Source organism: Rhamphochromis sp. 'chilingali' (assembly GCF_963969265.1).
Source record: "Rhamphochromis sp. 'chilingali' genome assembly, chromosome: 2".
Classification (NCBI taxonomy): Eukaryota; Metazoa; Chordata; class Actinopteri; order Cichliformes; family Cichlidae; genus Rhamphochromis; species Rhamphochromis sp. 'chilingali'.
This window is the reverse complement of record NC_137930.1, coordinates 30,093,618-30,107,977: the sequence shown is the minus strand read 5'-3', so window position 1 is coordinate 30,107,977 and position 14,360 is coordinate 30,093,618. Positions and strand designations below refer to the sequence as shown.

The 14,360-nt window shown below is 38.9% G+C and overlaps 1 protein-coding gene across 4 annotated transcripts in view; it reads right to left on the bottom strand.

Moving 5' to 3' along the window:
* plppr1 (phospholipid phosphatase related 1) overlaps window positions 1-14,360 on the bottom strand; it is a 64,550-nt gene that overhangs the window by 17,288 nt on the left and 32,902 nt on the right. For all 4 annotated transcript variants that reach the window (XM_080874872.1, XM_080874874.1, XM_080874871.1 and 1 more), the window contains exon 3: window positions 9,911-10,099. In XM_080874872.1, the coding sequence (XP_080730998.1) occupies window positions 9,911-10,099 (189 nt within the window). The remainder of the gene's footprint in view (window positions 1-9,910; window positions 10,100-14,360) is intronic.

The following is a 14,360-nucleotide window of genomic DNA, read 5'->3' as shown; positions in this document are numbered from 1 at the left end:
TCTCCTCTATGCTCTTGAGAGTGTTGAGAGACACAGTAAACCTTGTAATGGCTTGTATTGATGTGCCATCCTAGAGGAGTTGGACAACCTGTGCAACCTCTGTACTGTCTCTAGACAACCTCTACCACATGCTACCAGTAGTGACATTGACCCAAGTGTTCCTTTAATTTTTTGAGCAGTATGCATGTGAGTGTGTGTGTGCATATGAGAGAGTCAAACTGTAATGGCCAAGTGAAAGAAATGATCCATCAGCCAACAAGGTGAAATGCCTCATGTCATTATGTAGCAGCAAAAGACAGAATGACCTGATGAAAGCTTAAAGTGACTAATCTGCTGGGTTACTACCACCACCTTCTCCAGACCCAGACAGAAGATTTATAACAAAAAAAAGGTGCAGACCAATTTCTTTGACCTGTCTGAGACTCAAAAAGAAAAAAAAAAAGCAGTTTTAAAGGTAAAGTCAATGTGTTTGTCCCCAGTCAAAAAGAAATTACAGTCAGAACAAACACAGATAATTACCGGTATAGCAATTAAATTACAATCACATTACAGGATTTTATGTTTTATGGGTATTTTTCCTTTAGCAAGTAGGTCCCATGTGATGTCAATGGGTATATAAGCTTCAAAGGACATACATGCAGCTGATAATGTTCTTTCTTCTTAAAGTCCTTTGTTTTGACATTTAGTTTGAGAAGCTGCTGATAATTAAGCCAATCACTGATGTGTCATCTGCAATCGTAACTTCTAATCTGGATCTGTGTGATAATGTGAATATTGGGAGGATAGGAGGAAGATCAGGACATAGTCACAGGGGCAATCCTCACCACTTTGTGTTGGCTTGAGAGCAAGTTCACAATCCTCCTGCAGAGGTTAAGTCCAAGGCCTTTAAGTGTTGATTCTTTAGGGAATTATGGTAATGCATGCTGTGCTCAAATATATACGATTTATTGGCACATCACTGAGAGTGTTATGACGTGTTGTGGGTGAAGCATCATCAGTGAAGCTATACCTCTTGGCAAATGTATCAGGTCCAGATTGGGTGACAAAATGTCAGGAACAAAATGTCAGGAATAAAATACTTCATCTGCATCTCAAATTGATTTTCCTATGATAGATGGAGAACAGGGTGGCAGTCATTTAAGCATATTACCTTACTCTTTCTTGGAACACACACAATGACTGATGATTTAAAACAGGAGGGGACAACAGGCAGGGAGAGAAAGAAAAGACTCCTGTGAGCTGCATCCTCTGATGGGGATACTGCTGGGTCTGGCTGCTTTACAGGTGTTGACATGCTGGAAAAAACTTTGTGCGTCATCCTCTTTAATGATCAGAGTGCCAGCCTTAACGTTTTTGGAAGGCCTCTTAGGGAGAGTGGCGTTCTGACTCTCAAAATGGGCAGAAAACTTATGTACCTCATCGTGGAGCAAGACGGTGACATTGGCTGTGCACCTGGGCTTACCTACAAAGTGTAAAGTGCTCCTTCCACATGCTCTCAGAGTTGTTACTGCTGAGCCGTGTCTGTACCTTGTCTCTCTAATTCCGCTTGGCTGCCCTCATAGTGCAACATAGGTCATATCGGGAACTTTTGAATTCTCCTTGTTTTCAAAGGCAAATACAGCATTTTAGGGTGATGCAGCATTGCTGTTCGTTCACTGTTTCTAGGTAGGTTCTAGTTACATGTTCATCCTGAGCACCAAGTTTCCTGTACACCTGAGTGTCTCTTTGTATATGTTGATGTTAATGTTAGAGGCACTGGTGTCCAGAGATGGGCAGTAACGCGTTACGCGTTACTGTAATCTGATTACTTTTTTCAAGTAACGAGTAAAGTAAGGGATTACTATCGCAAAAACAGTAATTAGATTACCGTTAGTTTCCCGTAGGAACGCTGCATTACTGCGTTACTAAAACCGTGATTTTTTGCGAGGACAGTGACGTAAGCGAGTGCGCCGTTAGTGACAACAGCTGTGTGCAGATCAACAATGGATCACATATCGAGTGCGGGAGAGAGTATGAGCGTGCAGCGTTTAAAGCGTGGAAGTACTGACCTTACTTTGAGTTTGATTCCATAAAAAGTGACAAAAACATTAGTGTCCGTTGTGCGTGGGAAGAAAACTTCTTTTTACAGCGAAAAAAAACCCCCTAAACTTCCGAGCAAGCACCGAGTGCGCTACGACGTAATGGGAAATTCACAGAGAAACTCGCGGATTCTTCAACTGACCGCGGCACACCTGCACCAGGGTAAACCTCCGCCTACCGTAGTCCTGCTTTACAGGTGAAAATAGAGCAACAGGACCGCTGAGTCTTTGACTTTATTTATTTTCTGCTGTGTTTTTCTTGCATCTATTTGAAAGAGTGAGTGTAAACACAAAAAATATTTTATTTTATGTGCTGGAATGTGCAGAAAATAGGTTTAAATGTTAAACTAATTTCTTCAACTCAGAGAATGTTGCATATAATTAAATTTTTACTTGATGCATAAAGTTAAAAAATTAAAACTGATAAAACAAGTTAAAAAAAGAGACTTTTCCATTTGATTACATTTTGTATGATGGATTATGCAGAAAAAGTAGAATTGGGCTGAAAGATCTATCGCTTTATCACCTATTCAGGTTGTAAATCGTGTTTTTAAAAAGTAACTAAGTAACTAAGTAATTAATTACTTTGGAAAATAAGTAATCAGTAAAGTAACGGGATTACTTTTTTGGGGAAGTATTCAGTAATTAGTTACTGATTACTTTTTTCAAGTAACTTGACCAACACTGCTGGTGTCCCATCAAGTTCCTGTCTGCTTGCACCCATCCTTTAAATGAATTGGGTGGCTGTAGTTGGGTCTTCGTAAACAGCCTTAACTGTGCTTGTCTACGGAGCACGTAATCTGTAAGGAGCAAGTATTTTGAAAGCATTAGTGTCCCATTAACAAAGACTTGAGATTATAGGCCAGTAGCTTTTTTCAGGTTGTAGGCAACGCTCTGATTTGACAGAATACATCAGTCGTGCGACTGATGGCCCTGCTTTCACCGCTGTGAGATTTGTTAGCATGTGCTTTGTGTGGAAACAGAGCTTGCATTAGCAAAAAAGCACACTTCTCTTATTATCATAACAGATACATTTCCTCTTATAAACCACCTTGGCCAACAGCTGTTTTTAGACTAGACCACTTTAATTTCTCATTAATGTTTTTATAACCCTCTGTAGATACTAAATGTTAACGCGTCGCATAGTTTTGTTTAATTCAGCTGAAAATGTTATTACTGTAAGTAACTTTTTAGAGATATATGACACTGTGAAGTCCACATATCTAAAATGAGGTACATGACGAATTGCTGGAGATTAAATAAAACAAAGTATTTATAATGAGCTGAACCATATAACACTGGTGAGATTTATGAGTTTATGTACAATTTTCCAATAATACAGTTTTACGTGCAGTGTGGTGTTCCCAAAGTGTTTTATGATCAAAAACCATCCAATGAGGCTTAATGAAAAGAATTCTGCAAAACAAATCAAGACTTATTGCCAGTTATCACAAACGCTTGATTACAGTTCTTTCTTGCAAGGTTGGCATCCACTTATTGTGTTTAGGTGTGCAATTATTTTTTCATGAAGGGCCAGGCAGGTTTGAACCCCTGTATTTATTACAGACTATTGGTCCTACTATCAGTGAACTGTATTAGACATTTGATAAATTGATAAATTAAATATTACTGACAAAAGTTTTATTAACAGATCATTTATGTGTATTTTATAAGGATTTCTAAGGACCTCATAACCTATTAACTTACACTTATTACAGTGACTTTAACCATTGCCACACAGGTGAACACTGGTTCAAATAACTTTTTTTAACTAGTATAGGATCAGTGTGTTTCCATGCAGGTTTTTTAAATGATTAGTTAATTTTATTTTGTTTCTGTTTTGTTTTTTTCTAAATGATGGCATTTACATTTTCTAGCAGCTAGCACTTGCCTTGAAGCATTTGTCTCACTAGAGTCTGTTTCATCGCTGAAAAGGTTAGGTACTACTGACTGATTGTGTTATTTCAACTCATGCAACCCCCCACTTTCCTTTATACAAATGTCAGTAAAAACTGACTGAAAATAGCCATCTCTATGTAACATGCCAGAAAACTGAGAAACAACTTGGCATTCAACTGACACAATGATGTTGGAGCAGAAAATGAAAAGGTTAAACAAGAGACATTAAAAAGAACATGCAAACCTTTCTGAGGGGGCTTTTTTTTTTTCAGTAAGTGACCTGACATGAGAGAAAAGAACAGACTTCCAGTTTGTGTATCCCAATAGCTTTGAGACATCAAAACTTGTAAAATCTGAAGTCTCTGAAATATCTGTGACATTAAAAATTATATCAAGCTGCTCAAATGTTTGAAAAAAAAGGGACACATAATAAATGACACTCCTAAAAGTTTAGTGTTAGGACCATCCTTCTTTATGCATCTGCATCTTAGTTTTTCCTTTTCCAGCTTCCACATTATAATGTGAGTACTAGCCTTTCTCTGAACCTAAATTACAACATTTTTCATAAGGAGAAAAAAAACTTAGTAATACGAGTGTAGTATTTACTGAGAAATAGAAATGTCTTTGGGTTATGCATTAAAGAGCAATTTTATTACAACTGAAACCAATGAGTCGATGGTAGAAACATGAAAAACATGTTCCTTTAGTTAATAAGGACAGAAAATGAAAACGGGGCAACGGCTATAACTAATGAGATTGTTCATTAGCAACTACTGGAACAATAAAGACTGTTAACTGTATAAAGTATTATTTGGCCTGTTCATATTGTTGGCAAACTGATGACCAAATAACATTGAGAAAATAAAAAAAAAATACAAATATCAGGGTGATGATTGGTATTTAAATGCTAAAAATGGGTCATTTTAGCCTGTCAGTAGGAGGAACATGGCAGCATCATAAAATACGATTTAATTTTTGTGAATCTAAAGATCTTAGATATTAATGCAATTGAATCAAAATGCATCATTTTAAACCAATGCTGGTGGATGCTTGGCAATATGGCAATGCCATAATATCGAATACTGATCAGAACCTCCAGGGGCCTGAGTTTGCCGGGTTTGGTTGCAGAAAAAGAAAGAAAAAAAAACCCAAAAAAAAAACCAGACACATAGTTTTGTGTAATAATGGAACAAAGTGTAAAATAAACACTTTGTTAAGTCAAAATAGAGCTTGTTTTGACTTAACTGTGTAACGATACAGTGACATAACTTTTCCCAACTGTGCACTTCCCTTCAACTCTTTAGAAGATACTCACGTCTTTAAGCTCATCAGCTTTGTTTACAGGAGCTTTGAGGAGCTGTTAGACCAATTAGCAGCTAATGAAACAAATACTTCTCTCATGATTCAATGCAGAAAATAAACAAAACTAAAACAGAATATGACTCCTGAAACACCAAATGAACGCTGATACTGCTTTGTGTCTTTGAGGATGTGTGAATAGGATACAGTTTGCATATTCATTTCAGAGGGTGATAATATGTAAAGATGTCGAGCTTAAGTCTTGCTACTCTGCCAAGAGGGGAAAAAGGGAAAAACAGAACAAAAAAAACAACAACAATCAATGCTGCTTTAAGCTTTAAATCTCTTCTTAATGAGCCCATCATTTTCAGTATTGCTACCAAGACACAAAATGCACAGATGTTGCCCATTTTGGGAAACATTATCTTTTGTTTCTGTGGGATGTACACCTGGCAAAAGCAATATTTTATCATCTTGGCACTGAAAATGATAAAACGGGCTCTATTTTGCCTTATGCCATGGTTGAACGGGTTTATAGGCTGTTGCATGAACACAGCCCATCTAACCTTCACAGCATCCCATTGGTCCGGCCATGTGGAAAACTGCATAATTTACTGACTCTGTACTAATTGGCCCACGTCCCAGCCCTGCCATAATTAATTCTGACTGAATGCCCCTCTGTTTTATGACACATGGAGATGGAATGACACACAGTGTCAAGCACCTGACAAAGCACACTCAAAGGGCACAATTATAAGGTATGGGATGGCGTACCAATGGCTAAAGGCAATTTGTAAAAGAAAGGCCATATAGAGCATATTCCAAAGAGAAAGTCACAAAAAAGGGGGCAGAATAAAAAAAAAAAAAAACAGTGGAAAGAAGTGGCAGGATTACAAAAAAGCTTTAACAGCTGACACGGCACTCTCTGAGGAGGGGATGGGACTAAGACTGAGTATTAAATTACGCAAACAATGCGTTAAACAACTGCTGGCCTTTTAGTCAGCTACTGTATATAGTAAATAACGCTTGCAAGTGGGTTCAGTGCAATTTACAAGTCAAGATAAAGGTTGAATGAATAAGTGACACTTGGAGAAAGGAAGAAAGATTTAATCTGCAGGTATGATGCGAAAATCATCCACTAACAAATGTTCCAGTGACAGAGTGGTGTTTATAAACAAAGGATAACAACAAAATAAATAATTATACTTATCTACTGACTGCATACCATGACCAAGTATACACACATGCACTCACTGACCTATTCATAAGGTACACCTCTTCAATGGCTCCTTATCGAAGATTCTAATTAACCAATCACATGACAGCAGCCAAAGCATTTGGGCATGCAGACATAGTCGAGATGACTTGCAACAGAATGGGGAAGAAAGGTCATTTAAGTGACTTTGAACATGGTTGTTGGTTGTAAGCGGTTTCTGAAGTACTTGGACCAGCCAATCTACTGGGATTTCCTCACCAAGCCATCTCTAGTGTCTACAGAGAATGGTCCAAACAACAAAAATATCCAGTGAGTGGCAGCTCTCTGGGAGGAAATGCCTCAGTGATGTCAGAAGCCAAAGGGGAATGACCAGACTGCTATCATACTTGAGGCAATTGTAACTTAAGTATGCACTTTTTACAATTCATGTATGCAAAAGAACATCTCTAAACAGACAAAACGCAGAACCTTGAAGCAGTTGTGCCACAGCAGCATAAGACCAGCATGAGTGTCATTTCTGTCAGCTAAGAACAGAGAGCTGAAGCTACAGTACAATACAGTAAAATAAAAGGTTAAAAAAACCTTGCATGGTTTGACGAGTCTCGCTTTCTGCTGCAACATTCAGATGGTTGGGTCTGAATGTGGCATAAACAACATGAACACATGGATGTATCCTGCCTTGTACCAAATGTTCAGGCTGCTGGTGGCCTTAATAATTGTTTGGGGATATTTTCTAGGCACACTTTGAGCATTCTTTAAATGATATAGGCTACCTCAATATTATTTCTGACCATGTCTAACCCTTTACGACCACACTGTACCCATCTTCTGATGGCTGCTTCCAGCAAGTTATTGTGTCATTTCACAAAGCCCAGATCATTCCAAACTGGTTTCTTAAAGACAACAATGAGTTCATTATACTCAAAAAGGCTCCATTATCACACGATCTCAATCCAATAGAGCACCTTTTGGATGTGATGGAACTTGAGATTCTTGAGAATCTTCAACCAGCTGCTGCTATCATGTCAATATGGACCAAAATCCCAGGTGAGTGTTTCCAGCACTCTATTGAATTGATCCCATGAAGAACTAAGGGAGCCCTAAAGGAAAAAGAAGGTCCAACCCAGTACTAGTAAGGTGTACCTAATGAAGTGGTCAGTGAGCACACCCACTTACTGAAGTAATCACTGCAGAAAGGTGAGTCAAAATTGCACACAGATGCACTCTTACCCCATGAAGTGTAAATAATAACATCTGTCACATTTCCTGGCCAATCAGAGCACCCTTCCAGATTTTAAACCAGCTTGTGTTATTGTATAAAGCATGTCAAATCTGCATGTGCACATATGTGTGTGAATGCAGAGAGGTGTGTTTCTCTCCGTTCTGCTGACACATCAAGAGACCAAACACCTACATGGAGGTAAATGCAAGCTATGGGATGTCTTTTATTTCCTCAATAAAAGTGACAATAATTCAGATTTTACTTCAGGAAACACGCTTGTGACAACAGTCGGTGTTCAAAGCCTCTATGCAAACACCTAAAGTAGAAGCGCATAAAAACAAGGGACCAAAGGAGGCAGCTGATCATAAATAAATGGGTGGTAGTGCATGTGTTAACCGACTGGTGTAACGATCACATCCATGATTAGATGCCTGTTAAAATAAAAACAAGGTTATGAGGGAAATGGACATGTGACACTACTGAAAAGGGTTTTCTATATTCATTTAGGGAGCAAAATTTAGATTACAATCAATGGAACATGTAGCATGTGAGCCAGCTTTTCAACCACTCAATAACTCGATTAGAACAGTAGATAAAATAATACCAAGTAAGTGCAAAAAAGCTGGGAAGTTGATGCTGATTGGACATTAAAGCTGATGATCCACGATCTTGTTTATGGTCTTTACAACAAGTCTGTCTTTTTGAACAAGAAAACCAGGGCACAAAAAAAAAAAAGATAAATGAAAATTAATTGTCCTACAGAAAGAATAAGTGATTACACTACACTTCAGAATCACAGCAGCACATCAACCAGTCAAACCCACTGATCCTAATCTCAGTTCTGTACAATCTCCAGCACTGGTGAGATATTTTGATTTTGACAACAAACAAATGCTGGTAAAATAGCTGCTATCAGTGTATCCATAGTACATCTTCAAATACATATATACGTGGCCATTTGACCTTCAGACAGCAGCTACTCAAAAACCAAACGTTCTCTGTATTCTCAGACTAACTTTTTTTTTCCTTCACATATGGCCCATTGGAGAGAAAAAATACATTTTAATATCAAACAAGCAAATGCAAACACGCTTCAGGAAGTGTTCATAAAATATTTGACATGGGTTTAATAATGAGCTGACCCAAGGGCTCAGAGACAGATGGTGCCTGTTGTGAACGGGCTGAAATTAATAAGCATGGAGCAAAACTGACACCTGGTGGCTGAAACTCGCAACTCCTGTTTGAGGCATTTAAATCAGCAGTGCATGCACGGTATGAGCGTACAAGTCAGCTTGGAAATGACTGTTTTCAGAGAATGATTTCTTATCTTTGCAGCTGGAATTTTTTAAACACCAGAGTAGTAACACATGGCTTTGGTGCATCAGGACTGTGCCACCCTCAACAGATATGGCCAAATATGACTCATGGTATTGATTACACGTGTGTGCTTTACATCCTGTGACAAATTAGCCTAATATGCTAATAATGCCATTACTAGGCAATGGATTTTGCATAACATGTCCTTGTTAAAATGTCTGCAAACAAATAAAAGTCATGTCAGTGAATGTAATTCTTGCCTTCCATGAGATATGATATGAAGTTGTATTTCAACATGTACTTCTCCCTGTATAGCACAGCCTCACATTTCACTTTAGCAGGATGTTTTGTAGAGTATGATAAACAAGTCAAAGAGATTCTACAGACAGGAAATCAGGGACATACATATTATTAGCTGACCCATAAAAAGATATTGAAAGAGTACGGCCTGCAGGCATAAACTGCTTGCCGTGAAATCTTTCTTGCATATTTTTCCATATTTTACCAAAGATAGGTATGCAGCTGCTGTAGCGTACAGACAGAAGGCTGAATGGATGATATCTAATGATAGGTATATTATTTGCAAGTCAGTTTTACTTAAAAATGCTGCCACAAAACTGGGTCATGTCACGCAAAATTACAACTTTAAATTAGCCTGCATATACTAGGACACCTAGCAGAGTAATGATAATTGCATTTTTAAATTATTCACTCCTCAAAATAAATGGATGCGAAGGATTCGAAGCAAAGTCAAAGATGAGGAGACCCTGAATAAATGAACCCAAGCTGGATTTAACGACGGCTGTTTACGAGAAAATCGTAAAACAATTCGAGCAATCCACAGAGAAGACCTGGTTTTAAACACTGCTGTTTACTTACTATAGCCGTCGGAGCAGCGGCCACCACACAGTACAGGATGAGAGGAGGGACGAAGCTGGACTCCTCCGTGCCAGGGTACGGCTTCATCAGGTCAGCATCATTACAGAAGAAACCCTGCACGTGGACGCTGAACAGGTCCGTGCACTCCATGTAGTAGGCCAACAGGACCGTGCCGGACATGATGACGAGCTGGAAGAAGAACATGTTCGGAGGGAGTTGGAGAGGAAGAAGAGAAAAAAAAGAGAAGGAAGAGGGAAAGAAGGGAGATGTTAGTTGTGTATCCAGTTCACCGAAGGTTGTCCTGATTCAGATCCCAGGTGTTAAAAAAAGTAGATTTCATCCAACGAATTGTATCTGAGTTGATTCCTGAACGTCGCTGTACTTGGTTACGATGTGTCTAACAGGTTTTAATACAAAACCACCACCTAAATCCTCTAAAATCCCATCTCTTTCCTTCTCTCTCTCTCTCTGTTTTTCCTCTGTCTCATGCTAACTCTGGTCGTGTACATACAGCCCCCTCCACCACCACCACCACTACTGGCACCACCATCACTTACCACCTCCCTTCCTCCCTCACCCCCACATCCTTTTATCCCACTATCATCTTTTGTCTCTGGCCTCCTTTCGCCGTCTTTCTCTGCAGGCAATTTTTTTTCATACATATAAATATATATAAATATAGAATCTTTCGTCAGTGATAATGAACCAACACAGAAATAGAAATTGCACCAAGCTGCATCGCAAGGCTTTTTAAAGCTGTTTACGAAAAAGCAGCCGCATTTGTGTCACTCACCCACTAATGTCCCAATAACACTGTCAATTTAGAAAATCGTCTGGGGTTAAATATCAAAGGAAAGCGATGACACATTTTCATTCTTTGACGCGATCAAAAATGAACAACAACGTCACGGGAAGCGGAAGGAATAGTGCATCAAAATCAGTCGAACAATGACAAAATACTATACTAAATGAAAAGAGTTGTTTAGTAAATCGGTAAATCAGTGGCACTGGTCTGCGCCTCACCTATGACTACAAATAAGCAAGTAAGAAGATGTTTTATTGATCAGAAGAAGAACTGATAAAGTAACAGAACATTACACAGACTGGCAAAAACTTTGTGTTGGTTCAAAACCTTCCAAATGTTTAAAGTTACGCAGAGAAAGTTTTGTGGGTTTTTTTTATTTTAAGTATTGGTATTATGATTGGTTCATATAAAACAGGCAAATGCTTGTAATTCTGCCATCCAACACTTGGTGTCGCTAAGTGACCACAGAGTCAGTAATCCTTCACACAGTTCTGCAATTCTACACTATAGCGTCACAGTAATCACAGTCTTTATGTTTGCAGGACATTTTAGAAGGCATAGTTATCATTAAAAAGGTCAGTCTGACCCAAAGTTAAACATATATTTAGTCACCTCTGGTAGAAATGTCTGCCTTCTCTTACAGATAATGGAACTAGGTGGTCCCGACTTCTGTGAAACAGTTTTTCATATGCAATTTGAGTACCAGGCGAATGGCATGTTGTTTCACTACATTCAAGGGAAGACAGACATTTCTATAGCAGATATCTTGAAAATAGGCAAGACAAAAACATTTATATTTGATTTGGGGTTGAACAGTTCCTTTAATTATCAATCATCTCTCCAAAACGTTGCAACAATGTTCAGCTTGGTGTTAGGGTTTATTATCTCGTTGATGAGACAATACAGCATCACTGACACTGACAGCTTAAGAAAGAGAAAAGTTTCTATGAAAGCTGGCTGCCTCATTATAGAGTCATCCTTTTGTTTGTGCTAAAGGCTACATTTCCCATAAATATCTGTTAAGCAGTTCAACAGCCAATCACCTGTTTAACCGCTGGTTAACAAGTCTTTACTCAGCCAACCACATGGCATAAAATTAATCTAACTCTCAAGATGATCTGCTGAAGCTCAAACTGAGCACCACAATGGCGAAGAAAGGTGACTTAAGTGACTTTGAACATGGCATGGGTGTTGGTGCTAAGTGGGCTGGTTTGAGTATTTTGGAAATTGTTGGCGCCAGAGGTCAGAGGTCAGAGTGCTTTAAGCTGATAAGAAGGCAACAGTAAGTTAAATATACACTTGTTAGTGTATATTGTTAGAACATATGTAGAAGAGCATGGCTGAATGCTACAGCAGCAGCAGACTTACACAGTTGCCACTCAATTTTTCCTAAAAACAGGAGACCAAGGCTACAAGTCACACGGGCTCTGGAAAAATGGACAACAGGAGACTGGACCACTGTTGTCTGGACTGATGAGCCAAAGCTCAAATCATCTCAGGTTAGTTTAGTGAACATAGCAGTAGGGCTGCACGATTAATCGTTAGAAAATCGCGATCTCGATTCATACTTATGTGCGATCTCATTTCCAAATGACAACGATTTAAAAAAAAAAAAAAAAAAAAAAAAAAAAAAAAAGACGACGACGACTGTACCGCATTTTGATCCGGGACGTAATCTGCATGAAAACAAGCGCTCACTCTTCCTGCTCAACATATGACAAGGGCGGAGCCTTATACCACGTGATACAGAAGCTGGCTGCTAAAATTAGCAGGGAAAAAAACAACGGAGAGCACGTCAGGGATGACAAGAAAGTGACAGGAGAAAATCTGTCCCGGTCAACCACCCAAACATCAATAACGTGAACCTTATACAGCGCTTCCCTATACCCATCGAACTCCCGCAGGCACAAAGACATTACGGAGGCTACACAGTGCCGTCCCGCAACTATTTTTCTATTGTTGCACTACCTGCTCTATACACGCAGTGTCGAGCAACGGTGGAGACGGAATTTCAAGCAGTACAACATTTTGCGGCAACAACAAAACGTGAGACATTTGTTGTTTTTATGTTTATTTATTGTTTTTATGTTCAGTCTCAACTGTTACGAAGTTGATGTGCAGTTAATAAGTGCAATAAATATTTATACTGGAAAAGAAAATCGTGAGAGAATCGTGATCTCAATTCTAAGCCAAAAAATCGTGATTCTCATTTTATGCAAAATCGTGCAGCCCTACATAGCAGTGTACTCATATGACCTCCATAGTCTTCAGATCCCAATCTGATAAAGCACCTTTCAGATGTTGTGGAACGGGAGACTGACAAACGTGCAGCCCTCAAATCTGCAGCAACTGTGTGATGTTATCACGTCAATGAGGACCGAAACCTGTGAGGAATGTTTCCAGCACCTTATGGAATCTATTCCATGAAGAATGGTAGGTACCCAGTACTGGAGTAAAGTGAGAGATTGCAATGTTTGCACACCTTTTCTGTGTCCTGAGTTTAAAAATAAATTACTATATACAACTGCTGCTTTACAGAAATTCAACAGTATGTCCTTTTCAATTAAATAATTTCATCAAAAGTGATCATTTTTCCAATAGAAAGCACATGACATATATATGTATTATATGAACTATAATACATTAGTGTGTGAACCAGACTGGACAATCTTGCCTGCAGGATCCAGACAGCGAAGGCAAGAAAGCCGCTGTGTCGACAATGTTGGCACGGGCAGTCATGTGACAGATGGCTCTGTGAAGACGTCCAGGTGAGCGCACCTGTGCGTTTATGTGCACTTTGTCTGTTTTAAGCCTACTCTCTGAATAACACCAAGCTAGTTTATATTATTTTTTTGCCCTCTGCTGTTGTTACCAGGATACCCTGCTGTGGAGAACATTTTTGTGCAGCTCACACACAATCTCATCTACTGCTACGGTGAACCATAACACTCTGATGCGCACCATATGTAGCCTTGTCACAGGTCATACCTCATAACTAACAATAACAAGCAAAACAGAGCCGCTCACATCAGAAGCAGAAATCCTCCATCTTAAAGCTGCTCGAGAGCATCCAAATTACAGACACAGATACTGGATCCATTTCATGATTTTATGATGTTCAGCAAACAAGCTCCAGCAGGGTAATCGGCTAAAACATTATTCAGGTCTCCTCTGAAAATATGTAAATTCCTCAGCTCGCAGAAATGCCATGTAATACCCTGTGGGATCACGTACCGAAGAATCTCAGGTATACGGGACACTGCATATAAACGGGCTTGGACAGATTAATTGGAGGGATGCTATTTATTTATTACTGTTACCATGATTTCATTCAGTGTGACCTTCTACTTATTTGCATTTATTTAAAACAGGCTTAAGTTTGCCTGAAGCTTAGTCACAACCACATTTGTATTTGCTCGCCATAAAAAAAAAAAAAAGAATTACAGTTGTTGGAACAAATAATTAAGCAGCATTTTACATCTTTACAAAGCACACCTATTTCCTCTTTACCCCACATTATTCTTCTATCGCTCCAAACTATAAATCATAGAGGGTCATAAACAATCAATAAGCCATTACAAACGTCAAGAGTCATCACGTTGTTTCAAATCTTTAAAACTGTCCAAAAGAAACATGTAATTTCAG